Raw genomic sequence first — 26749 nt, forward strand, 5'->3', positions numbered from 1 at the left:
CTTCGCAGCTGAGCAGTTGTTGCTCCTAGACGTTTCCACTTCACAATAACAGCACTTAGAGTTGACCGGGGCAGCTCTAGCAGGGCAGAAATTTAACAAACTGACTTGTTGGAAAGGTGGCATCCTATGACGGTGCCACGTTGAAAGTCACTAAGCTCTTCAGTAAAGCCATGTTTGTCTATGGAGATTTCCTGGCTGTGTGCAGAATTTTATACACCTGTCAGCAACTGGTGTGGCTGAAATAGCCGAATCCACTAATTTGAAGATCCACATACTTTTTGTATATATTACTGTAAATAAGCAAGTGAACTTCAATAGCAAAATAATCAAATGTCTTCCTTGGAGGAAAATAAACTATTCTATTCTCTTTCCCCTCCCTCCCAGACGGACAGTATAGAGCAGGCAGCGGAAGACCCTGGTCAGGAGGAGGTGGTGCAGCAGTGTATGGCCAACCAGGGCTGGCTGGAGACCCTCTTCAACTCCTTCATCGACCTGCTAACCCTCAGCACCAAAGCCTGATGAGGGAGGAGGGGACACAGTCCGAAATAGTGCACTACAATTGGCCAGGGCCTATATGGAGATTAGGGTGCCATTTGGAAAGCAGAATGTGGGTTGGAGAAGGGAGGGGAGGGGAGGGAGGAGGTATACAGTATTTGGGAGACAAAGCAAGAGAGTTGGAGTGGAGAACACTGGACCGTACCAAGATGGAGAGAGAGAGGGGGGTTTCCATTCTAGTTCTTTCCGAGCGAGAAAGAAAGAACAGGCAATGTTCGGTCTGTGAGTACGGTTGAGTTTTAACTTAAAATGGATGCTACTATGAACTGTTTTTAGCGCTTTTGTTTAGTTTTTCTCCCACAAAATATCTCTTGACTCAAGAAAAGAGAAGGACGGAGGAGAGCAGAGGAGGCGGATTGAAAATAGTGAATGTGTGAAAGGGTATGACTTCTGCCACTTGACCTGAACTGGGAAAGCAGGGGACCACAGTGAATCTACATCCAAACATGCACGGGCACACACACCAACATACAAACACTATATATATATACACGTATATGTATTAATAGTTATGATTTGTATTATTTATACAAGGAAATTACCCTCCCTAGCTGGGATTGTTTGCTGTTGTTATTTTAAATAATCATGTTTTATTAGGGTAACATGAAATGGCCTACCTGAAATCCTTTGCTCAGTCCCCCTTTTACAGCTGAAGGGAAAAAAAACGAGTGGAGGGGAGCAAAACTGACGTGAAGGGAGGGAAGGGGAGAGAGGTTAGAGGAGTGTGTGATGTTCCCTTTTTTCTGTCTGCCTAAATATATTGTGAGGGGGAAAGATGTATTTAAAAACTAAGCAAACTGTGTTCTTTATGTTTGTTCTTCAAAAGACAATGAGAGCAGAGTTTACACCTGAAGTTAATAAATTAAAATAAATATCTGTTCGCTTTCTAAAAGAAAGCTCTGTGGTTTTAGGGAGGTGTAACTGTTAAAAAGCGTATAAAATCTGTGTTGACTGTTTTTATTTGATCTGTTTGTTGTTTATGATAATTATTATTTGGGAGGTTTACCTATTTGTTCAAGCTCTCTTATCTGTAAATATTGTACAGTTACTTCAGTCTCTAAAGCCCAGTTCCTCTTCTGTACATGCTATTCCTGTATTTGACAAAAGCAAATAAAAAACTGAAATTGATGAACATGACAGGGAAAAACAACTTTAGCTGTAATTTTGATTTTCCTCCTAAAACGTTATAAGATAATGCATTAAGTGTGTGGTTGACCACATATCAGGGTTGGGGTCAAATCCATTTCAATTCCAGTCAATTAAAATTGTACACAAAAATTGCAATTCCAATGAGGAACAGTTTGGAATTGGAATTTGGTGTCCTTTTGATTTGGCTGGAAATAGGATTTTCCCAACCCTGAACCACATGTACTATTGTTAGTAAAGTACACTATATATACAAAAGTATGTGGACACCCGTTCAAATGAGTGGATTCGGCTATTTCAGCCCCACTCGTTGCTGACAGGCTGTTATTGTGAAGTGGAAACGTCTAGGAGCAACAACGGCTCAGCCACGCAGTGGTAGGCCACATAACCTCACAGAACGGAACCGCTGAGTGCTGAAGCGCATAGCTCATTAAAAATGATCTGTCCTCGTTTGTAACACTCACTACCGAGCTCCAAACTGCCTCTGGAAGCAAAGTCAGCACAATAACTATTAGTCGGGAGCTTCATGAAATGGGTTTCCATGGCCAAGCAGCCACACAAAATCCTAAGATCACCATGCCCAATGCACATGGTGGAGGAGGAATAATGGTCTGGGGCTGTTTTTCATAGTTCAGGCTAGGCCCCTTGGTTCCAGTGAAGGGAAATCTTAACGCTACAGCATACAATGACATTCTAGATGATTCTGTGCTTTCAACTTTGTGGCACCAGTTTGGGGAAGCCCCTTTCCTGTTTCAGCATGACAATGCAGCCGTGCACAAAGTGAGGTTCATACAGAAATGGTTTGTTGAGATCAGTATGGAAGAACTTGACTGGCCTGCACAGAGCCCTGAGCCCCCAGCAAACCAAAGTTGGTTCTTTGAACATTCGTTAGGTTGAGGCAAATCTCATCAGAAACAGTCCAGTTATGTGGATGATTATACAATGTTTGTAGAAAACATTCCCCTGATGTTCAAGAACGTTCCCTTTCACATTTAGTTGTGGCAGTATGTTCTAAAAATATAACTGGTACATTGTGTTATTACATTAACTGGAATTGTTGTGCACAACATTTTAGTGAATGAGAACATTCCAAGGATATTTAATTAAAAACATTTTCTGGAAGACAAAAATCATTTGTTATCAAAAACATTCTTTGAATGCTTTTGGGATTTTATCATCCTAATGTTAGATAAAATCTTAATTAGAACTTCATTGGAATCTTAGCTAATGTTCTGGGAATGTTCCCGGTTTGCTAGGTCATCTGTTACGTCAGTTAAAGTCTGTGTCTGTGAAGTTTCTGATCCAGTCAAGTTAATAATTTCTAGTCTGTGAAAATGCTGACAAAACATGTTTTCTCTGACAGCCCCAGAAGAGTTTCAGAGGATTTTACCCCTATTGATTATTTTCCTATCCAAGGCAGACACTGTGACAGTACAGTACAGCAGGAATGGTTTATTTATATTTCCACCTGAGAAACCATATGCATTTTACACTACAGCAAATATTGGAGGGGAAAGGAAGTATATACGCAGAGGAATGAATGACAACATTTTGGAAGAGGAAAAAGCATGTTACTCAAAGGTAATGCTACCCTTTCCCTTCACATGACAGGGACAGACACCTGCACAATAACTGCTCCCACATCATTGATTACAATCATCATGGACCTGTTATTGCCTCCAGTCCAATTCTGATATATGTTCCACATTGGGATAATGTCCTCAGAGTGGATTGGCTCCTTGGTTGGGTGGAGTGTACAAGTACAGGAACACACAAACACACCACACACTCAACCAGATCTATCCCCTGTTACAAGCAAATGGCATTGCACCCTTGAATATAAGTGGGGGTATCTCCAGGAGAGGAACCAGAGTGGAAAATAAAGGATATGGAAGCATAACAACACTACGATTGGCAAGGAATCTGAGGACTCTATTCTCTGCTCCTTGTCCTTTCTCTTGCGTTTTTTTCTCCCTCGATGAATGTACCTGGCTACAGTGTTTCTAAGAGTGTTGTTTTGGTGGGTGATGCTACCGTATACAGTACATTCAAACTAGTGCTACACATAGGGACAGATGAGGTGGGGTACAGACACGCTCCAAATTAAATTGCTTTCAAGTAAATGGATGAAAGTAAAAAATATTTTGAAGTACTACTTAAGTATTTTTGGGGGGTATCTTTACTTTATTATTTATATTTTGTACAACTTTTACTCAGCTACATTCCTAAATAAAATATGTAGTTTATTTGGTTTTTTTCTGACACCCAAAAGTACTTGCTACATTTCAAATGCTTAGCAGGACAGGAAATGTGTCTAATTCACAAACGTATCAAGAAAACACATGGTCATCCCTACAGCTTCTGATCTGGCGGACTCACTAAACACAAATGCTTTGTTTGTGAATGATGTTGGAGTGTGCCCCTGGCTATCCATAAATAAATAAAAATCAAATAAATTGTTCTGAAATGGTTTGCTTAATATAAGGAATTTGAAAGGATTTATAGCATTTACTTTTAATTTTGATATTTAAGTATATTTTTTGCATTGTCTTTTACTTTTGATACTTAAGTATATTTAAAACCAAATCGTTTTTGCTAGGTTACTTTCACGTTTACTTGAGGCATTTTCTATTAAGGTATCATCACTTTTACTCAAGTATGACAATTGGATACTTTTTCCACCACTGTGCTATATAAATACAAACCAACCTCTATCTCTCTTACTCTCTCTCTCTTCACCATCCTATGCTGTAACGTCATCCTAACTCCTTGTAATCGTCTTACTCCACCCTCCTATCTCTCACTTTTTTTTTCTCTCCTCCCTACTTTTCCCTCTCTCCTTCTGATTCCACCTCTTCCACAGTGCTCCCCCTTATCTGACCACACAGGGACTCCAGACTCCCCCCTGTTGTCACTCCCACTGGTTGGATGATCTTGTCCCTGAGAGAAACAGAGGGAGAAAGAGAGAAAATGGCAACATCCATCTATTTCACACACTTGGATAGTCACTAACTGAAACATATATGAATGGGGGGGTGAAAGAGAGAGAGAGAGAGAGATATGAGTTACTACATGTGCTATGAGGGGTTAATAAGTGGGTTCTAACTAAGAGTTACTTTGAAATGAGCTAGTAAGAGTGACAGGAGTGTGATTATGATGTGGGCACCGTTCTCTTTGCAGAGCACAAAGAGGAGCTCGGCAGCACAGTGCTTCATGTCCGTGTCCACGTCCCCTCACTGTGGCCCCGGCCTCAGTGCCACATCCCTCAGAGGGGGGAGGATCTGTAGCGGTGGACAGGCAGAGGCAGCTGTTAGTGCTGGGTGGGAGCAAAGACCTGCTCAACCAGTTAGTTGCTATCCAGAACCCATGTAGGGAGGGGACAGACAGAGGCCCCAATATCACAAGTAGAAGCAGGCTTCTCCAACAATGTAAACTGAACATCAGACTAACATTATAATTCTGTATTAAAGCCACAATAATCAGTTGGAGTTTCAGCCCAACGGGAGAGAACAGTACCTGTTGTCTGAGGTAGTGGCGTGTCTCGCGGTGCAAACGGCAGCTCTCAGTCAACAGATTCAGGACTGCAGTCACTTTCTCCTTCAACTTCTGACCCCTCATAATAAATTCATAGGGGATTTTGTTAGCTTATGCTTCCATAGCTATTCTCTATTGAGATGCAACGCTCCACTGCACACCATGGGAGGTTATAGGTTAAAGGTCAAGGGTTAAGGGTCAGGGATCAGAGGTAAGGAGACATGGGGCAAACCTGAAATGGCACCCATTTCGAAATGATTCAGAACATATCTTTTCCACTTTGCCACGAAAAAGGAAACATTTAGACAACACCTAGAATGGCCACCATTACTTTCAAAATAAAGATTCAAATACAAATACATGGATAGACAACAGAAGAGGAGACAGCAGAAGCCCTCGTACATACCCCTGAAACTCCTCAGTGAGTTCTTCTCCATCACTGGTCAGCAGCAGGCAGTGATGTAGCACTGCAGCCAGGCGGCGATAGAGAGCTGCATCCTCCTGAGAGGGACATAAAGAGAAGGAGATGTTAAAAAGGCCTCCTGACCACAGATCTAGAATCAGTTTAAACTAACCCCCATTCTTAACTTAAAAAATACTGGCGACAGCTCCTAGCTACGTACACCTACCTACTCACAAACTAAAAGCCAGCGATGCCCCATAGAAGACGGACAAGGTACAGATTCAATAATTCAATGGAACTCTCCTCCACCCACCTCATCTGGCTCCTGTCTGTGGAAGCTGTATGTGATGTTGAACAGGGTCTTGAGGATCTCCACAGCCCTCTGTGACACCTCCTTAGAGACAGAGGCGCACTGTGGTCGCTCAGCACCTCGTACTCTTCCCCCCACTGCACAGACAGACACAGCATTGACACCCCTCGCTCCTGACAGAGGGAGACAGGGGATATGGAGAGAGAGAAAAGAAAGAGAAATGTAGAGATACCCATCCCAAATCATACGCCTAACAATTATCAGGGAAACCACAACTCCATCCTCCTCTAGGTAGTTACCTGCTGCAGTTGCACCCTGAGCTCTGGCCTTAGTTAGTTTTTGCTGTACTCCAACAGTTGCTCTCTCTCACCTCAGAGCGCTGACCCTCTCTTGCGCCCTCTGACTGTTGTAGATTATATTACAAAGGGCTTTCAGGGCCTCCCTCCTCCCCACCTGGTGATCTTCCTCTTTCTCTTCTTTGTCCTCCTCTTCATCCCTCTCTTCCCGGACATCCCTCTTTCCGTGCACCAGCGCTCCATGACCCAGAGAGCAGTGGTGCTTTGCAGTGCAGGTTTCCGTGGAGACAGAGCGCAGGTTGCCGTGGCAGGTTTCCGCGCTGAGGGCGCAGCAGGGGTCCCTGGTCACCGATGGCAATGTCGTTGCTCCACCTTGGCTGTTGTTGGCCGTAACCAGGGCTGGACAGGTCTGAGTGGAAGCCTGGGGCAAGGGGTGCTGGGTCGGGCTATCACCGACAACATTAGAATCCACGTTGCTAACCACTAACGAGCTAGCATTAGCGCCCCTACTGTACCCACTGACCTCCGTGTCGCTCTGTTTACAGGCATCCAAATTGACATCATCGAGGACACAATTAGCTTTGGAGTACATGCACACACACACACACACTTACGTAGGCCACACACACGCACACACACATAGGCACGCACTTTCACACACATGCACACACCCACTAATGAAACACTGCGCTGAATGGAGATTGGTGTAATGTAGTGTAAGGACCTGTCAGCTCAACTCTCACCCTCCCCCTCCACATCTGTCTCTCTCTCTTCCTTTTTCTCTCTATTCCTTTCTCTCTGTATCTCTCTTTCCTGTATTCCTATCTCTCTCTCTGTATCTCTCTCTCTTTCTCCTTCTCTTTCTGATGGTGTAATGAGTTTCTTTTTACCTCATCCAGCTAGTTTTTGCTGCAGTCATTTGCACAGCCATTATAGTAGAGCCATTATAGGTGAAAGAAAGAAGACAGAAATTAGGAATAATGACGTCATTAACATTATGAAGAGATACGACAGAGAGAGAAGAGAGGAAGTGAAGGGGATGACAGAAGAGAGGGAGATGAGGGGATGAGAGGGAGGGAGGTGGAAAAGAACCATCCCACTGGACATTGTTCCTACGTCATTTCAACAACAAAAAAATATATGTGATAACGTTGAATCAACTTGGAAAACTGATTGGATTTGCAAGAAGTCATCAACATAAGGGAATTTTGTATTTTCATTTACCCAACTTTTAACCTAAATTCAATGACATGGTGACCTTTTTGTTGATGGCACATTCAATTCACGTTATTTGAGGGAGGAAGAAATAGAAATTAAGGGATGACAGAAGAATGAAAGAGAGAGGCAACGGAGAAACGATGCAAAGGAATGACAGAAATAAAGAATAGTTCAAGTCTTTTCTTCCTCCTCACCTTTCTTCTTTCCCTCTCCTCAATATTGAAGAATGGCATTCAGCATACTGTGGATAAGATGGGGGGATATGTGGGAGGGAGGGATAAAGATAATTGGAAAGAGAAGGAGAGGGTATAACAGTACAGTCAAGGATATATGGTGCAGTATTGTAGTTATGGAAAGAGACAGCCCCATGGTATGGTAGTCATGGTTACAGACAGTTGTTTACAGTAGTGTGGTAGTCATAGTAACACAGGCAGTGTAGTACTTGAGTGTTGTAATGGTCCTGGTGTGTCTGGACACTGTCCTGGTCTCCTTGTTTGATGCACTGAATGATCCTCTCCAATCCATATGCATGCCTTCACACACACACACACACACACACACACACACACACACACACACACACACACAATTACAATGCTGAACCAGAGCAGTGTGATAAAGCATTACTTTTTATCCTCACGTACAAGATTCAATACCATCACCTTAAGTCATGCAATAGCAGCACACATTCTACCTACATCTACAACCAACAAACCAGGTGTCCCTTCAATGGCAGGATACAGATAGCAACCTTGGTCTTGTCTCTTTGTCTATCTGTGTTTCTCTGTGCAGTTTCTCTCGCCTAAACTCTGTATGTAATCTAATCTAATCTCCCTCACCTCTTTCTCTCTCTCCCTCTCTCTCTCTTTTCACAGTACAATAGGCCATGGATTATATTGTGAATTTTGACTAGTAAATGGACAGAGACAGACAGCAAAATAAGGAACATTTCACAGATTAGAAATTGGAACAATACAGAGAAGATAGCCTGGTAGTGAAGGGAAAGCATGAGGAAATGAAGGAATGCTTCACAAATGTGAATGTTTTAATATTTTATCCTCCTCATAGACAGACAGACAAACAGACAGACATGCAATGAGACAGGCAGTCAGACTTTTGGGAGAGAGTAAGTGGTCACCATCAAAGAGAAAAAGAGAAAAGATGATAAAAAATTAGGAGGGTGCGTTGACAAGGTACTGATGCTGCTCATACTTGTTAAAGAAACGGGAGGATGAAAAGAGAGTTGTGAAAAGGGGGAGTCGGAGAGATGAAAGCCTGTGAGCCTACCCAGCTAGCACAGTGGATCTGGGCCAATTCCGGCTGAGTAGTGGGCACACGGCTGAGAGTCAGACTCGGCCGACATCCTTCGGCAGTATTACTTATGGCTAGGATGCGGGGATTGAGCTCTGGCCGATTCCGGTGTGAGTTATCTGGGCCAAATGTATTACAGGGGGCGGCAGGTAACCTGGTGGTTAGAGTGTTGGGCTAGTAACTGAAAGGTTTCTGGATCAAATCCCCGAGCTGATAAGATACAAATCAGTCATTCTTCCCCTGAACAAGGCAGTTAACCCACTGTTCCCCGGTAGGCTGTCATTGTAAATAAGAATTTGTTCTTAACTGACATTACACTCACAAATGTTTCTCTCTCTCGCTTTCTCTCTCTCTCTCTCCTTGCAAATCGCTGTTTGCACATCTACAAATATGTTTGTCATGGTAAAAAGCACTGCCAGAAGTCTGAGCGTGCGAAACTGACATGTGCAGGTGTACAGATGCAATCATTGCTTGCAGATATTACAAGTTTGCGAATGCGATTACAACGACAAAAAATGGTATGTTCACAACTCATCAATTACACGTTTGAGAATGTGTTTACAACTACAGATTATTATTTCATGTTCACAACTGATCAGTTACACAATTGCAAATTGTGTTTATAACTACAATGATTTACCTGCATACTTTCTTCTCTTTCTTGTGATGTAAGTGTCAAGAAGATGAGTTAAATCCCCATCCAAGCATTACCCAGCTAGCAATGAGGGGGGCTTGGAACTGATTGAATTGGCCCGGAATCGGGTGTCGGACTCGGGCCGTTTCCGTCTACCGGAATTCAGCCAACTTTGCCGGCATCTTACCAGAATCCCTCCAGAATCGTCCCGATGCAAATTTAACTAAATGTATTCAAAATGATCCGATTTAGTAATTTTAAATATTATTATTATACATACAAATTATACCCATCCACAAAGAAACATTTAGTGTCAGAGGAAACACCATACACCTGGTGACTGTGTCAGCGTGCATGTTCCTGGCCCGTCACTGGAGTCGCTACAGCGCGATGGGACAAGGACATCCCGACTGGCCAAACCCTCCCCTAATTCGGACGACGCTGGGCCAATTGTGCGTCGCCTCATGGGTCTCCCGGGCGCGGCCGGCATGGGTCTCGAAACAGCATCTGTAGCAACGCAGTTTGCACTGCAAATGCATTGTCTTAGACAGGCTGCACCACTCGAGAGGCTCCATCCACAAAGTTTTTAATGCTTATCTACTGAATTGCACAAAGGATCAAAATACTGAAACACTAAACAGGACTCTTAAAGATTTTCATTTAAATGTTAATTGTATTTTTTGATCACAGACACAATGAGAAAATAGTGGAAATGTTAATTATATAAAGCAGCCAGTGTAATAATTTGCTAGAGAGTAGCCTCAATAAAGTTTTTTATTTATTTAACTAGACAAGTCTTAACTGTTTATCTTTGATTGATTATTTTGTTTAATATCTATTTCACTTGCTTGGGCAATGTTAAAATATGATTCCCATGCAAATAAAGCCCATTGAATTGAAATAAATTGAGAAAGAGAGAGCAGGAGATCTTGGAAGTGGAACCTGTTTCTTTTAACCAATCGGATTAGGTTTTAAAAGACCAGTATAGGCTACTCTACACTGGTTGGTTACAGCTCACATGGGCGTGCTGGCGCAACCACCTGTCAGTGACGTGTGTTACCAGGTTACCACTTGTGCTGTTACTTGTCATGAAAGAAAGACATTTAAACTTGCTCAGCTGTTACTTGTCATGGCGATTAAGTTTACATTTATTTCTCTTATGGCTAGTAGGCAAGCTTTTTTTCCCCTTAGTAAAACTTTTTGGTGAAGCTATTGTTCAAGTCTCTCTCTCCTTGCTTGCAAATCTTTGTTTGCACATATTCAAAAGTTTTAGAACACCTACTCATTCAAGGGTTTTCTTTATTTTGACTATTTTCTACATTGTAGAATAATAGTGAAGACATCAAAACTATGAAATAACACATATGGAATCATGTAGTAACCAAAAAAGTATTAAAAAAATCGAAACATATTCTATATCTAGATTTTTCAAATAGCCACCCTTTACCTTGATGACAGCATTGCACATTCTCAACCAGCTTCACGGGGTAGTAACCTGGAATGCATTTCAATTAACAAGTGTGCCTTATTAAAAGTTAATTTGTGGAATTTCTTTCCTTCTTAATGCATTTGAGCGAATCAACTGTGTTGTGACAAGGTAGGGGTGGTATTTGCCCTATTTGGTAAAAGACCAAGTCCATATTATGGCAAGAACAGCTCAAATAAGCAAACAGAAATGAAGGTCAGTCAATACGGAAAATGTCAAGAACTTTGAAAGTTTCTTCAAGTGCAGTCGCAAAAACCATCAAGCGCTATGATGAAACTCGGTCTCATGAGGACCGCCATAGGAATGGAAGACCCAGAGTTACCTCTGCTGCAGAGGATAAGTTCATTAGAGTTAGCAGCCTCAGAAATTGCAGCCCAAATAAGTGCTTCACAGAGTTCAAGTAACAGACACATCTCAACATCAACTGTTCAGAGGAGACTGTGTGAATCAGGCCTTCATGGTCGAATTGCTGCAAAGAAACCACTACTAAAGGATACCAATAATAAGAAGAGACTTGCTTGGGCCAAGAAACATGAGCAATGGACATTAGACCGGTGGAAATTTGTCCTTTGGTCCAAAATTGAGATTTTTGGTTCCAACCGCAGTGTCTTTGTGAGACGCTGTGTGGGTGAATGGATGATCTCTGCATGTGTATTTCCCACCGTAAAGCATGGAGGAGGAGGTGTTATTTTACATTTACAGTTACGTCATTTAGCAGGCGCTCTTATCCAGAGCGATTTAGAAATTGGTGCATTCACCTTATGATATCCAGTGGAACAACCACTTTACAATAGTACATCTATATATTTTTGGGGGGGAGGGTGGGGGGGGGGGGGGGGGGGTTAGAAGGATTACTTAATCCTATCCCAGGTATTCCTTAAAGAGATGGGGGTGCTTTGCTGGTGACACTGTCTGTGATTTACTTAGAATTCAAGCCACACTTAACCAGCATGGCTACGACAGCATTCTGCAGCGATACGCCATCCCATCTGGTTTTGGCTTGGTGGGACTATCATTTGTTTTTCAACTGGACAATGACCCAACACACCTCCAGGCTGTGTAAGGGCTTTTTGACCAAGAAGGAGAGTGATGGAGTACTGCATCAGATGACCTGGCCTCCACAATCCCCCGACCTCAACCAAATTGAGATGGTTTTGGATGAGTCGAACCGCAGAGTGAAGGAAAAGCAGCCAACAAGTGCTCAGCATATGTGTGAACTCCATCAGGACTGTTGGAAAAGTATTCCAGGTGAAGCTGGTTGAGAGAATGCCAAGAGTGTGCAAAGCTGTCATCAAGGCAAAGGGTGGCTATTTGAAGAATCTCAAATCTAAAATATGTTTTGATTTCTTTAACACTTTTTTGGTGTTATTTCAGAGTTATGATGTCTTCACTATTATTCTACAATGCAGAAAATAGTCAAAATAAAGAAAAACCCTTTAATGAGTAGGTGTTCTAAAACTTTTGGCCGCTAGGGGAGATAACTTTTTCTCATGGTAGAGCGCAAAAGCACTGCATTGCTCACAAATATTGGCCTTGTTTGAGAGGATCAAAACCGCATTATAAACTGGGTGGTTCCAGCCCTGAATGCTGATTGGCTGACAGCTGTGGTATATCAGACCGTATACCACGGGTTTGACAAAACATTTATTTGTACTGCTCTAATTACCTTGGTAACCAGTTTATAATAGCAATAAGGCACCTATGGGGTTTGTGATGTATGGCCAATATACCACGGCTAAGGGCTGTATCCAGGCACGTGAACAGCCCTTAGCCGTGGTATGTTGGCGATATACCACACCCCCTCGTGCATTATTGCTTAATTATACAATGGGTGGTTCTAATCCAGAATGCTGATTGGTTAGAACTGCATGCCAGCCGGTGTCTATTCCACAAGTTACCACAGGCTAAATCTATGAAGCTAAAATGCCTATTTACTTTGTTCCATCTGACCGCGCAATCCACTGCCTCATCAGCCCAGCCAGGCAATTTATGAACTTGATCTCCACTATAAAAATCATCTAGACATTATCTCACATTTCTTTTAGACTAAAGTTTGGTTTTCAATGGCAGAGATTTGTATAAATCTTGCTGTCTGTCTCTCCGACATTTGCAACATTGTTTCAATACTGAAATTCAGTCGTCAGCTGTCCCATAGTAATGAGCGTGTCGGGAGTCGGGACGAGACAGACAGCATTTCTAATCAATTCAATTAGCTTTTGCAAATGCATTCATGTCCAACTCCCACATTACTGATGCAGTATTGACTGTTCATTAAAGTCTATAAATAGATTAAAATTGTTTTGCCGCTTTTAACGACTCAATACGCAAACTTTGAAAAAATAGGAACATTTTTCCTCTCAAATGTTCTAATAATGTGCAAGCTATCAGAGGGGGTGGTCCCCACTCCCCCGCTAATTAGTGAACCCTCACCCATAAAAGGATTGATCGCTGACCTTAACAGCAATACCAACCCTATCTATGCCATTAGCAGAAAAACAGTAGAAATCGCGAACAAACGCTCTCTAAACTCAACCATTGCTAAACTGTAAAGGTTCTCTCCAGTTTAGCCCTGATGTATTGCCATCCAAGATTGGTTCTCTCCAGTTTAGCCCTGATGTCTTTCCATCCAAGATTGGCATCGATCCAATACCACAGTGAACAGCTGAAGCACGAGCAGGAAACGGTAGACATAAAGGGACAGGTAGAGAGAACCGGGAAACGAATGACAAAAGCAGAAAAGGGAATAATACTGCTAGCTATGGAACTGCATTTGAAAGCTGAACAATTAAAAGTTATTGCAAAAACTTATGATGATGAACAAGCACAAACTTGTCAACAAAATCATTTTCTACAGGAACATAATAGTTTTCTAAAGGAACAACTCGATTTAGCCAAAACTAAATATGATGATGTCCACGCGAAACTAGATAAATCTGACGAGTTATCGACAAACAGGAGCGTGCAACTTGATAACATGCATGCAGTTTTGTTGAACGTTACTCAAAGTAACAATGTTCTAGTCCAAATGCTGCAGACTCAAGACGATCAATTAATGAACACCATGACTAAGTTGGATGACAAATCAGCAGAACTCATTGAAGTTGCTGACAAAATGAATGATGAGAGAACTCAGGTGAATTCTAAGCAAGATGAGGAAATCTCATCACTGAATCTCTCGCTTCGTACTCTAGACCTCTAGCTGCAAACCATGACAGATAAGTATGTGGCCGAACGGAGCAAGTGCGACACTCACGTGTCCAAAATCAATACTCTAAGCGCTCAAGTGGACTCTACTATGCAGCAGAATACCACCCTTAGGTACCATCTGGTGGAATTCCAGGATGGTCACTCGCTACAGCGTGACTACCCAACCAAGCAACCGGAGCTCTGTACTCAAAGGAGTGAAGATTATAGAAGATTTCAGACTTTGCCTCCCTCATGTGTCCCTCAGTCTTCTCCTCTTGGCCATTCGGCACAGAGTAATATGGCGCCTCTTCGACAAAAAAGCCAAAGCTTGGCTTCTTCTCTTGGCCTTTCGGCCCCTATTTCCCCACAGGATGAAGCCAACCCTCTCCGCCTGCTTGGCACGGAATGCCTTGACAAACTCGTGAAAAACTTCCCCACCTTTGACCCCATTCCAGGTCAGCCAAACGATACCGACACGTTCATAGCTGACATAGAGGATGCCTTGGATAGCTACCCGGGTTCTGACAGGTTTAACCTGTTGAAGCTAACGTCGAATAGACACACGTATACAGCAGCAACACATGCAAAACAACTACGCTAAACTTGCCACAGCTTTGAAAGTAGAATTCAGTGGTTCTGTGACTCGCAAACACAATAGTTCACTGGCTAACACTGTCAAACAAGCTCAGAATGAACACCCACAAGCTTACTATCATAGGCTTCGTTCAGCTTACTTTGGCCTACTCACTGAAACGGGAATGGAAGAGCTGTTACCATTCAATCAAATGTTTCTGTCGAACATGTATCCCAACTTCATTACCTACTTGGGCCCTACAGCCCACGTTGGCTTGCCTATCTTACAACTCAGAGAGCATTGCAAGCACAGCTTTTGAGGCATCAAAAGCAAGCAATGCTAAAAGCCCTGACATCTCCTTTTTGAAGTGACCAGGAGCACTCACTCCAGTTAGAGGGTGCATTATCAGGTATTGGAGCATTGAGAGATGACGCACAACAACGGTTTCTACCACGAAACCACAAATCCAATAACCACAGCGGTCTAAATAAGTGTAAAGTACATTACCATCGAAACGACTACCGCTACAATCGACCTGTTCACTACGTTCCTGCACCCAACCCACACAAAGTGCCAGAGCACAAGGGTAACAAAAGGTTCAAGGACAATCAAAACGTAGACCAATGTTCTCTAGAAGTTCTACTATGTGAGGAACTAAAGCGAGAACAATTTGAGAAGAGGTAAAAAGATATGTCACACAAGGACTATACGGGGAATTGCCGGACACCAGGTCTGCAGGAATTAACACCCTTAGCAAGGACGTTAATACTCACATTTTTCTCACTCTCACTCGCGACCCTATCCAGGGCCTGCTCGATCAAGAAACAAGATCACAGGTTTTGTCTATAAACTCTGATACAATGGTTGCGAAGAAAAAGGTCAAAAGCTTTGCTTAAGCCAAGCCCACTCAAAATCCGATAATTCGATCTGCTTTCACCTTGAACAGAAATGACACATTACGTCTTTGTGAACGACCACTCCACTTTGTGGGAAATATGTCCACTAAACGCTCTAAACGCTCTAAACGTCCATACCTGGAAACAGTCCTGGAGGACTACTTGACTTGTCATGAGCTAATTGATTCGGGCGTGACAATATTGCTCATCTCTCAAACATTGTTTAGTGATCTCAAAAGGGCTTTGAAGCCAACGAAACATTGGTTAAAAGTGGAACGATGCAACACTAAACTTCGAGGTTTCACTCAGAATACCTTGCATCTCACATTGAGAATCATGCTGAAACTACACTTCCAGGACGTATCACTTGTTCACCCTTGTAACGATCGGCGTATGAAATGGACTAAGGCGCAGCGGGTTGAGTGCTCATTTTTACTTTTAATTAGAACACTGAAAACACAAAACAAGAAAACGCACGGACGCACAATAATGCAGGCTACACACAGCAATGCAAAAACAACTTCCCACAAAGGGACAGGTGAAAACAGGGCTACTTAAGTATGACTCTCAATCAGCAACAACGATGTACAGCTGTTCCTGATTCAGAGCCATACCAGGCCAACAAAGAAATACACAACATAGACAGAACATAGAAATACAAAATATAGAACATAACCCAAAAACCCCAGAATACTCTAAGCAAACACCCCTCTACATAAACACATATACTAACACACCCCGGACCACATAAAACAAATACCCCCCTGCCACGTCCTGACCAAACTACAATAAGAAATAACCCCTTTACTGGTCAGAACATGACAGTACCCCCCCCCAAAGGTGCAGACCCCGGATGCACCTCACAAAAAATAAACACAAAAATAAACCCCCCCAAACTAAAGGGAGGGAAGGGAGGGTGGCTGCCATCACCGACGGTTCCCGTGCTATACCCCCCCTCCCCAATCCTCCTACTGTGGAGGTGGCTCAGGCTCTGGCCTTAGTCCCCCCCTAACCTGTCCTCCCTCGCTGAATACCTCTGGCTGAGGCACGTCGCTGTAGACCTCGGGCTGAAGCGCTTCGCTGTAGACCTCGGGCAGAAGGGTGACCCTGGGGGCTCCGGACTGTAGGGCGACCCTGGGGGCTCCGGACAGTAGGGTGACTCTGGCTGCGCCGGTTCCGGACTGTAGGCCGACTCTGGCTGCGCCGGTTCCGGACTGTAGGCCGACTCTGGCTGCGCCGGTTCCGGACTGTAGGCCGACTCTGGCTGCGCCGGTTCCGGACTGTAGGCCGACTCTGGCTGCGCCCGGTTCCGGACTGTAGGCCGACTCTGGCTGCGCCGGTTCCGGACTGTAGGCCGACTCTGGCTGCGCCGGTTCCGGACTGTAGGCCGACTCTGGCTGCGCCGGTTCCGGACTGTAGGCCGACTCTGGCTGCGCCGGTTCCGGACTGTAGGCCGACTCTGGCTGCGCCGGTTCCGGACTGTAGGCCGACTCTGGCTGCGCCGGTTCCGGACTGTAGGCCGACTCTGGCTGCGCCGGTTCCGGACTGTAGGCCGACTCTGGCTGCGCCGGTTCCGGACTGTAGGCCGACTCTGGCTGCGCCGGTTCCGGACTGTAGGCCGTCTCACTCGGTTCCGGACTGTAGGCCGTCTCACTCGGTTCCGGACTGTAGGCCGTCTCACTCGGTTCCGGACTATAGGCCGTCTCACTCGGTTCCGGACTGTGGGCCTTCTCTAGACTGGGCACTGTCGCCGGACACTCTGGACGGGGCACTGTCGCCGGACACTCTGGACGGGGCACTGTTGCTGGAAGCTCTGGACGAGGCACTATTGCCGGAAGCTCTGGACAAGGCACTATTGCCGGAAGCTCTGGACGGGGTACTGTCGTCGGAAGCTCTGGACTGCGCTGACGCACTGGAAGCCTGATGCGTGGGGCTGGTAGTGGAGGTACCAGACTGGAGACACGCACCTCAGGGCTAGTGCGAGGAGCGGGAACAGGATACACTGGGCCGTGAAGGCGCACTGGCGGTCTCGAGCGCAGTACTGGCTGGATGCCCGCTTCCCCCTGGAAAATGCAGGGCGCTGGCACCGCGCACACCGGCCTGTGAATGCTCGGCCTTGACGCCGTGCGCATCACCCCATAGCACGGGGCCTGACCAGTAACAGGCTGCCTCCGATAAGCACGGGGAGTTGGCTTGGGGCTTAACACTGGCCCAGCCAAACTACCCGTGTGCCCCCCCAATTTTTTTATTGGGGCTGCCTCTCAGGCTTAAATGCCAACCGTGTGCCAATGTAACAGTCCCGGTCCACTCCAGCCTTCTTCCATGGTCCCTTTCCGGCTAATATCGCCTCTCAAGTCCACGACTCAAATAACTCCTTTCAAGCTCCTTTCCTTGCTGCTTTCGAGACTTCATGCAACATTGTACGAAGGCGCCAGAGCAGAAAATAAATCTAGTTGTAAAACTTTCCCATGAGAACAGAGTGGAGCGGACAGGCCCCTCGACGGGGATATCCTTAGAACACATATAAAATGTCACTGAGGTGTACCACACTGGTCATAAAAGAAGTCCAGTGGACTATCCTCCTCCAAAACAAATGGAAAAATGTATCATTCCTTGCCATGTGTAGTTTAAACTACAATGCAATTAGTAAAATGCTCTAATCATGTGTTCCGGTAGGATAACATTTCAGAATAAATCGGTATGATAACTTGTCCCCTTGAGTACCAGTACCAATGCCAGCACAGTCAGTCCAGCCACAATCAGTAAGAAGGTTAGAGACCTAACAACAGCGACAACAGCGACAGAGTAGTTAGGAGTCACTCAGATTGCAACACGTGGAAGGGAATCTCCAAAACACTCTTCTGATGGTTAACACACATGCCACTAATAAATAGAACCCTTCATTCAGGAGGAAAGTTATTAGAAGTCATGACTCATGTTCACACCACTTACAACTGGTTCAGTGCTTATAGAGTACTTCAGTTGTGAGGTTAGCTTCTCCGTGGATAACCCATTGCCACTACAATGGTGGAAGACACAGTGACTTGTAGTAAAACCACTACAGATTCCCTCGACACAAATTCTTACTGACCTCCAGGCATTGAGCTGAAAATGATCTGATTATGTCAGATTCATTCTGAACAGGTTGTAGCCTACCAGGATACTTGTTTTTTTCTCCTTGTCATGCACGCTTGTGTACGTATAAAAGCACACGTACAACAGAACAGTTAATGAGGATTTATGCTGGGATCACTTAAGGATCCAAGCAAAATACCAGCCTTAGTAAAGTTGAACATTTACTATGAGGTGTTTGACTCTACAGCTACAGTACTCACCAGTTTCTCCACAGAGGTCCATAGGTCGTCCCTGTAGACTGCCCGAAGCTGGTGTCTTACAGCCGTAGACTTATCATGTAGTTATCAAGTTAGGATAGTGCCTAAGCAACACACCACTAAGTAGGAAAACTCTAGACATGACATTAGAGACAATGCCATGATAGAGTAATTTAGCCAAGACTGTGGATGTATATAGAATACAGTCCAATTAGATGATTAAGGTGTGGTAACTATATTTTGTATCTCTTTTGTTTGTTCTTTTATGATTCTTTTTTACATTTCTTTGACACATAGGAAGTGATAGCGGCACTCATTTGGGAAAGAAATGTAATTATGTATTTTGTGAGGGTGTGTGCGTTGCTAACATGTACCTGAGTTACTGCCCAGCTCTACCAGCTTGTACGACCAGATAACGGGTCCGGAATGGGGGTGCCCAACTTGGACACCCGCTGCCCATTCTTGTGGTGGACTGCTCCATTGGAAGAAACCCTGTCAGGTTAAACAAAATGGTTATAAACTCTGAAACTATCGATCACTACAGAAAAAGCAAATCCTAGACGTTGCGTTATCAGTCTGCAGCTGAAAACGTATGTAGTCTAGGACGAGAACACCGACAACCTCTGAAGCATTCTAACAAGATCAACTTTAAGAACTACTGTACAGGGTACGTTGAAGTATCCATTCTTACCACCACCATGACCAGGAGCTCTACCTAAGGACATGGTGATCTCTGGTGGTCGAACCAGAGCTGTACACCCACCATCTCCATGACCAAAGGATTTGGACTATCAAGGATAGCTCAATCGTAAATGCATAAATTGCATTTTCTTTTTATGAATGTGCGGTTATTAGAGTGCTTAAGATTTTGTATTTTCATGAGCGTAGCATCTTCCCCCCTCCTCTCTCTGAATTTGCCACCGTGTTATAACCAAACTGTCCTGTTTTGTTGGTCTTCTAGAGACAATTTACTGTATAATGTTGGTGTGTATTTGTGTATTTTGTAATTGTTTAATTAGTTAGTAAATAAATAATTGAGCCAATTTGTGCAGGGTTCGTGCAGACTACAAGAAATGATGACGTTCATAATGACTGATGAGGTAATAATACATTAATAAGTGACTGTAATCGATAAGATATGAAAATATCTGAAGAGAGTTACATTTGGGAAATAGTAACTCTTTAAACAACATTTTCCCGTGGTGCCCCGACTTATTAGTTAATTGTGTTTACATTATTATTTTGACACGTAATAATAATTACACATAGAGAATTGATTTGATATAACCGTCTTCACATTAATAAAAAGTCACTTCATGACGGTGTCCAAATCAGTAAAGACTCAAAATGGTCCAAACACACATGCACAGTTGTGAAGAAGGTGCGACAGTGCCTCTTCCCCCTCAGGAGGTTGAAAAAGTTTGTCATGGGTCCTCAATTCCTGAAAAGGTTCTACAGCTGTACTGAGAGCATATTGACTGGCTGCATCACTCCTTGGTATGGCAATAGCACTGCCCTCGATCGTATGTATGATTTAAAGCTGGTTCTAAATTCAGGTAAAACAAAATGTATGGTATTTTCAAATGCCAGGCATGTTACTAATCATGTCAATGCTACATTGGCTGGACATTCTATAGAGCAAGTTAAAGTGTACAAATATTTGGGTGTGTGGGTTGATGATAAGCTGAGCTTCACTGTGCATGTAGAGAACTTGATAAGGAAGCTCAAGCTGAGAATAGGTTTTTATTACCGGCATAAGGCTTGTTTTTCTTTGGAGGCCAGGAAGGAGCTGGTACGATGTACATTACTGGCGGTTTTAGATTTTAGTGATGTTATATATATGCAGGCGTCAACCACTACCCTGAGAGCACTTGATTTAGTGTATCATGCAGCCTTCAGGTTCATTACAAATCAAAAACATCTAACACATCATTGTGATCTCTACAGCGCTGTTGGCTGGTCGTCATTGACGTTGCGTAGGCGTAAACACTGGTATACACTGATTTCTAAGGCCATATTGGGTAAAATGCCATTTTATCTCTGTTATTTTTTAGTCAGGTCGGTAAATAAATATCAATTACAGTCCCATTCTCATTTGCTTCTAACGGTACCAAAAATTAGAACAGGTCATGGTAGAAATAGTTTTAGTTTTGCTCTGTAGTCCTGGAATTCTCTCCTGAACATTTTAAAATTTGATGTTCTAGTTTTGTTGGTGGAGTTTAAACAGTTGATCGATGTATATATCATAGAAGAGTGTAATTGTCTTTAGGACAGCTGTTTTTAGTCAAGACTTTCGTGTTTTTAACGTAATATGTAATTGTAGTACTGTGTGTGTGTTTATAGTTTTGTTTAATGTTGTGTTAGTGTATGTAAATTGTATTGTCTGAAACGTTGTTCCGCCTGCTGCTGTTGGACCATGTTTCTCTTGGAAAAGAGATGTTATCTCAATGAAAAAAACCTGTATAAATATATGTAAAAACATTTTTTTTTTTTTAATGGTGCTACAGAGGGTTGTGTGGACAGTCCAGTACATTACTGGGGCCAAACTCCCTGCCATCCAGGACCTCTATATCAGGCAGTGTGAAAAGAAGGCCCGAACTACCCAAGCCGTAGACTATTTTCTCTGCTGCCGCACAGCAAGAAGTACCAGTGCATCAAGCTTGACACCTACAGGCTCTTGAAAAGCTTCTATCCTCAAGCAATACGACTGATAAATAGCTAACAAAATAGCTACATTGACCGAGTTTACCTTATATCTTTATTGACCTTTTATTTCAGTATTTGCACTGTCTCTATGCACACTCAGAGGGCCCTACACACTTACACACACTGTCACTCCAATGCACACACAAACACACACTCCATTTGCTCACTCACACATAATATGCACATACATTTATACTGATTTTACACACCTGCACACCCACTCACATGCAAGCTGCTGCTACTCTGTTTATCTTATATCCTGTTGCCTAGTCACCTTACCACTCACTATACACATCTACCTCCATCACTCCAGTATCCCTGCACATGTACATTTGGTATTGGAACTGACTTAATATTTCCTGTGTATAGTATACTTACTTTATTGTGTATTTCTTATTCTTATTTCTCGTGTTTTTTTTATAGTAATACATTGTTATTGATTATTGCATTGTTGGGTTTTGAGTTTGCAAGGAAGGCATTTCACTGTACTTTCACATTTCACTGTGCATGTGACATTAAAAACTTGAAATTTGAAACTAGACACATGTACTGGCTAACTACAGTGACTTGGATGAAGCTACATCTCCAGTAGTCTTTCACTCTCTCTCTCAGCTCTGTTTGACAGTAAAGTCTGCCACCACTACAGGCCATATGAAGATGTATTGTCACAGCATTGATATCACTCGTAGATATGGATAGAATGGTGTATTGCCATTATCTGTTATATGGTTAATAAATGTAATGTGTTTCCAACGCAGGTTTAGAAATAGACCTCTCTCTCATATTTGTAACTTTTTCTCCAGATCTACAGTGCATTCGGAAACTATTCAGACCGCTTGACTTTTTCCAAATTTTGTTACGATACAGCCTTATTCTAAAATTGTTTTTTTTCCTCATACATTTTTTCAAATGTATTAAGAATATAAACTGAAATATCACATTTAAATACAGTTGAAGTCGGAAGTTTACATACACTTAGGTTGGAGTCATTAAAACTCGGTTTTCAACCACTCCACAAATTTCTTGTTAACAAACTATAGTTTTGGCAAGTCGGTTAGGACATCTACTTTGTGCATGACACAAGTAATTTTTCCAACAATTGTTTAGAGAAAGATTTTTTCACTGTATCACACTTCCAGTGGGTCAGAAGTTTACACAGATTGGAAAATTCCAGAAAATGTCATGGCTTTAGAAGCTTATGATAGGCTAATTGACATCATTTGAGTCAATTGGAGGTGTACCTGTGGATGTATTTCAAGGCCTACCTTCAAACTCAGTGCCTCTTTGCTTGACATCATGGGAAAATTAAAAGAAATCAGAAAAAAACTGTAGATCTCCACAAGTCTGGTTCATCCTTGGGAGCAATTTCTAAATGACTGAAGGTGCCACGTTCATCTGTACAAACAATAGTACGCAAGTATAAACACCATGGGACCACGCAGCCGTCAGACCGCTCAGGAAGGAGACGCGTTCTGTCTCCTACAGATGAACATACTTTGGTGTGAAAAGTGCAAATCAATCCCAGAACAACAGCAAAGGACCTTGGTGAAGATGCTGGAGGAAACAGGTACAAAAGTATCTATATCCACAGTAAAACGAGTCCTCTATCGATATACCCTGAAAGGCCGCTCAGCAAGGAAGAGGCCACTGCTCCAAAACCACCATAAAAAAGCCAGACTACGGTTTGCAACTGCACATGGGGACAAAGATAGTACTTTTTGGAGAAATGTTCTCTGGTCTGATCAAACAAAAGTAGAACTGTTTGGCGATAATGACCATCGTTATGTTTGGAGGAATAAGGGGGAGGCTTGCAAGCCGAAGAACACCATCACAACCGTGAAGCACGGGGGTGGCAACATCATGTTGTGGGGGTGCTTTGCTGCAGGAGGGACTCGTGCACTTCACAAAATAGATGGCATCATGAGGAGGAAAATTATGTGGATATATTGAAGCAACATCTCAAGACATCAGTCAGGAAATTAAAGCTTGGTCTCAAATGGGTCTTCCAAATGGACAATGACCCCAAGCATACTTCCAAAGTTGTGTCAAAATGGCTTAAGGACAACAAAGTCAAGGTATTGGAGTGGCCATCACAAAGCCCTGACCTCAATCCTATAGAAAAGTTGTGGGCAGAACTGAAAAAGCGTGTGCGAGCAAGGAGGCCTACAAACCTGACTCAGTTACACCAGTTCTGTCAGGAGGAATGGGCCAAAATACACGTGGGAAGATTGTGGAAGGCTACTCAAAATGTTTGACCAAAGACAATGCTAACAAATACTAATTGAGTGTATGTAAACTTCTGACCCACTGGGAATGTGATGAAAGAAATAAAAGCTTAAATAAATTGTTCTCTCTACTATTATTCTGACATTTCACATCTTAAAATAAAATGGTGATCCTAACTGACCTAAGACAGGGACTTTTTACTAGGATTAAACGTCAGGAATTGTGAAAAACTGAGTTAAATGTATTTGGCTAAGGTGTATGTAAACTTCTGACTTTAACTGTACAGTTGACTGGGTTTTCTGTGCATTGGCAAGACAGAACAGCTACCTCCGGTAAGACGAGGGGTGATGGTCTGTGTCTATTTGTCAATAAGAGATGTGCTCGAAAATAATTTTATAGAAGTCTCGAGGTTTTGCTCGTCTGAGGTAGAGTACCTCATGATAAGATGTAAACCACACTATTTACCAAGAGAGTTTTCATCTATATTCTTCGTAGCTGTCTATTTACAACCACAAACTAATGCTGACACTAAGACCGTACTCAATGAGCTGTATAAGGCCATAAGCACACAAGAAAATGCTCATCCAGAGGCTGCGCTCCTAGTGGCTGGAGAGTATACAACATTAGTGCATTGATGACGTCGTCCCAACAGTGACAGTACGTATATCCCAACCAAAAGCCATGGATTACAGGCAACATCTGCACTGAGTTAAAGGGTAGAGCTACTGCTTTCAAGGAGCGGGGCATGAACCCGGACGCTTATGAGAAATCCCGCTGTGCCCTCCGACGAACCATCAAACAGGCAAAGCATCAATACAGGACTAAGATTGAATCATACTACACTGGCTTTGACGCTCGTCGGATGTGGCAGGGCTTGCAAACTACTACGGACTACAAAGGGAAGCCCAGCTGCGAGCTGCCCAGTGACACAAGCCTACCAGACGAGCTAAACTACTTCTATGCGTGCTTTCAAGGCAAGCAACACTGAAGCATGCATGATGGAACAGCTGTTCCAGACGATTGTGTGATCACACTCTCCGTAGCCGATGTGAGTATGACCTTTAACAGGTCAACAATCACAAGGCTGCAGGGCCAGATGGATTACCAGAACGTGTACTCAACTGGCAAGTGTCTTCACTGACATTTTGAACCTCTCCCTGTCCGATGTCCGAGGCTGTAATACCAACATGTTTCAAGCAGACCACCATAGTCCCGGTGTCCAAGAACGCCAAGGTAACCTGCCTAAATGAGAACCGAACAGTAGCACTCACATCTGTAACCATGAAGTGCTTTGAAAGGCTGGACATGGCTCACATCAACACCATCATCCCTGAAACCCTAGACCCACTCCAATTCACATACCGTCCTAATCTCTATTGCACTCCACACTGCCCTTTCTCACCTGGACAAAAGGAACACCTACGTGAGAATGCAGTTCACTGATGATAAGGGAATTTATATGCTTAAAGGTAATGTTTAAAGAATTCCACCCTGAAACGTAACTATTAGTGAGTATTAGTTTATGTAGCATGTATAATGAATAATTAAAGTACTAAATGTAAGTCCAATAAGGTTCAGTAGAGACATGTGAGGGAGAGAAATGTGTGTGTGTGACTAAGAAGATACCGAGAACAATTAAACTGTGTATGACCTGACCTGGTTAGAACTCTGAGAAACTTACGATAGGACAGGGAGTCCTTTCAAGGTTCCTCTAATCTCGGGGGGATGGAACTGCTAGTTTGGTAGTGATAAACAGTGGTGAGAACCATGGGGAAGGATACATTCCACCTACTGTTCGTGTGTATGTATGTGCGTAGGCTATCTACTGATTGTGTGGAGGTATGTGCGTAAGTAGGGAGTGAGTTATAAAATGGCATGTCTTTGTATTGTGGACTTTAGAACGTTCTCGTGAATTAACTGTACGAACCTTTTGCATAAGCTGAGTCTTTGCCTAATTATTATTAAACCCAGGGTCTTACAAACCTTGGTCAAAGCTTAATTGATTGTTAGTTATTATCATTGGGATTGAAAATTCTCATGACAGCTGACTACAGCTCAGCGTTCAACCCCATAGTGCCCTCAAAGCTCATCACTAAGCTATAGATCCTGGGACTAAACACCTCTCTCTGCAACTGCCTCCTGGACTTCCTGATGTGTCGCCCCCAGGTGGTAAGCGTAAGCAACAACACATCTGCCACACTGATCCTCAACATAGCTGCGCCTCTGGGGTGCGTGCTTAGTCCCCCGCTGTACTCCCTGTTCACCCACGACTGTGTGGCCAAGCAAGACTCCAACACTATAATTAAGTTTGCTGATGACACAACAGTGGTAGGCCTCATCACTGACAACGATGAGACAGCCTATTGGGAGGAGGTCAAGGCAAGTGGTAGTGGAGCGCTAAGTCTAGGTCCAAAAGGCTCCTAACCGGCTTCTACCCCCAAGCCATAATTATGGCTGATGCGATGAGCATATTACTGCCACACCGCGGTCTTGAGTCATGAAGGGAGTCAAATTCCACGTGACCATTTAGTCACGGTAATTAGGCTTCTTCAGGCTCTGATTCTGTTGATGGTCATTAGTAGCCTATCAAACTTGCTAACTGCCTGGTACTCAGCACTCTTGTCCCGCTAATCACGCTGACATCAATGGAAATGTAATTGAAAATCTAATAAAACACTTCATGAGAGCCGATGAGCACATGTTGCGCAACATTTTTATAGGCTATGTAATTGCACTTGAAAACAGAGTGATAGCCTCTATTTAAAAGAGGAGGATCACATCAGCTTTTTTTGTCTAAGCCTAATATATTTATTTCTCAACTTTCCTAATATTAAGCGCATTGCTTATCTTTACAACAGGAGTATAGCCTACCTGGCTGGCATGAAAATGAATCATAGGAAAAACATCCTTCATTCGATTTTTAAGTGCATAGATTA

At 43.3% G+C, this 26749-nt stretch overlaps 1 protein-coding gene and 1 long non-coding RNA gene across 2 annotated transcripts in view; one reads left to right on the forward strand and one right to left on the reverse strand.

The window, feature by feature from the left end:
* Nucleotides 1-1692, forward strand: part of LOC106583894 (proline-rich protein 12-like) — a 43905-nt gene extending 42213 nt beyond the window's left edge. Inside the window, 1 exon segment of the mRNA XM_045706133.1 lies at nucleotides 385-1692. Within this exon segment, the coding sequence (XP_045562089.1) occupies nucleotides 385-519 (135 nt within the window). The 3' untranslated portion in view covers nucleotides 520-1692.
* A 1378-nt stretch (nucleotides 1693-3070) lies between these two features.
* LOC106583897 (uncharacterized) lies at nucleotides 3071-5306 on the reverse strand. Its single transcript, XR_001323644.2, has 3 exons — nucleotides 5218-5306; nucleotides 4868-4982; nucleotides 3071-4641 (listed from the first exon to the last, which is right to left on the reverse strand). It is a non-coding gene; the product is annotated as an uncharacterized lncRNA (long non-coding RNA).
* Nucleotides 5307-26749: the final 21443 nt, after the last annotated feature.

This window comes from Salmo salar, chromosome ssa23 (genome assembly GCF_905237065.1).
Source record: "Salmo salar chromosome ssa23, Ssal_v3.1, whole genome shotgun sequence".
NCBI classification, from domain to species: Eukaryota; Metazoa; Chordata; class Actinopteri; order Salmoniformes; family Salmonidae; genus Salmo; species Salmo salar.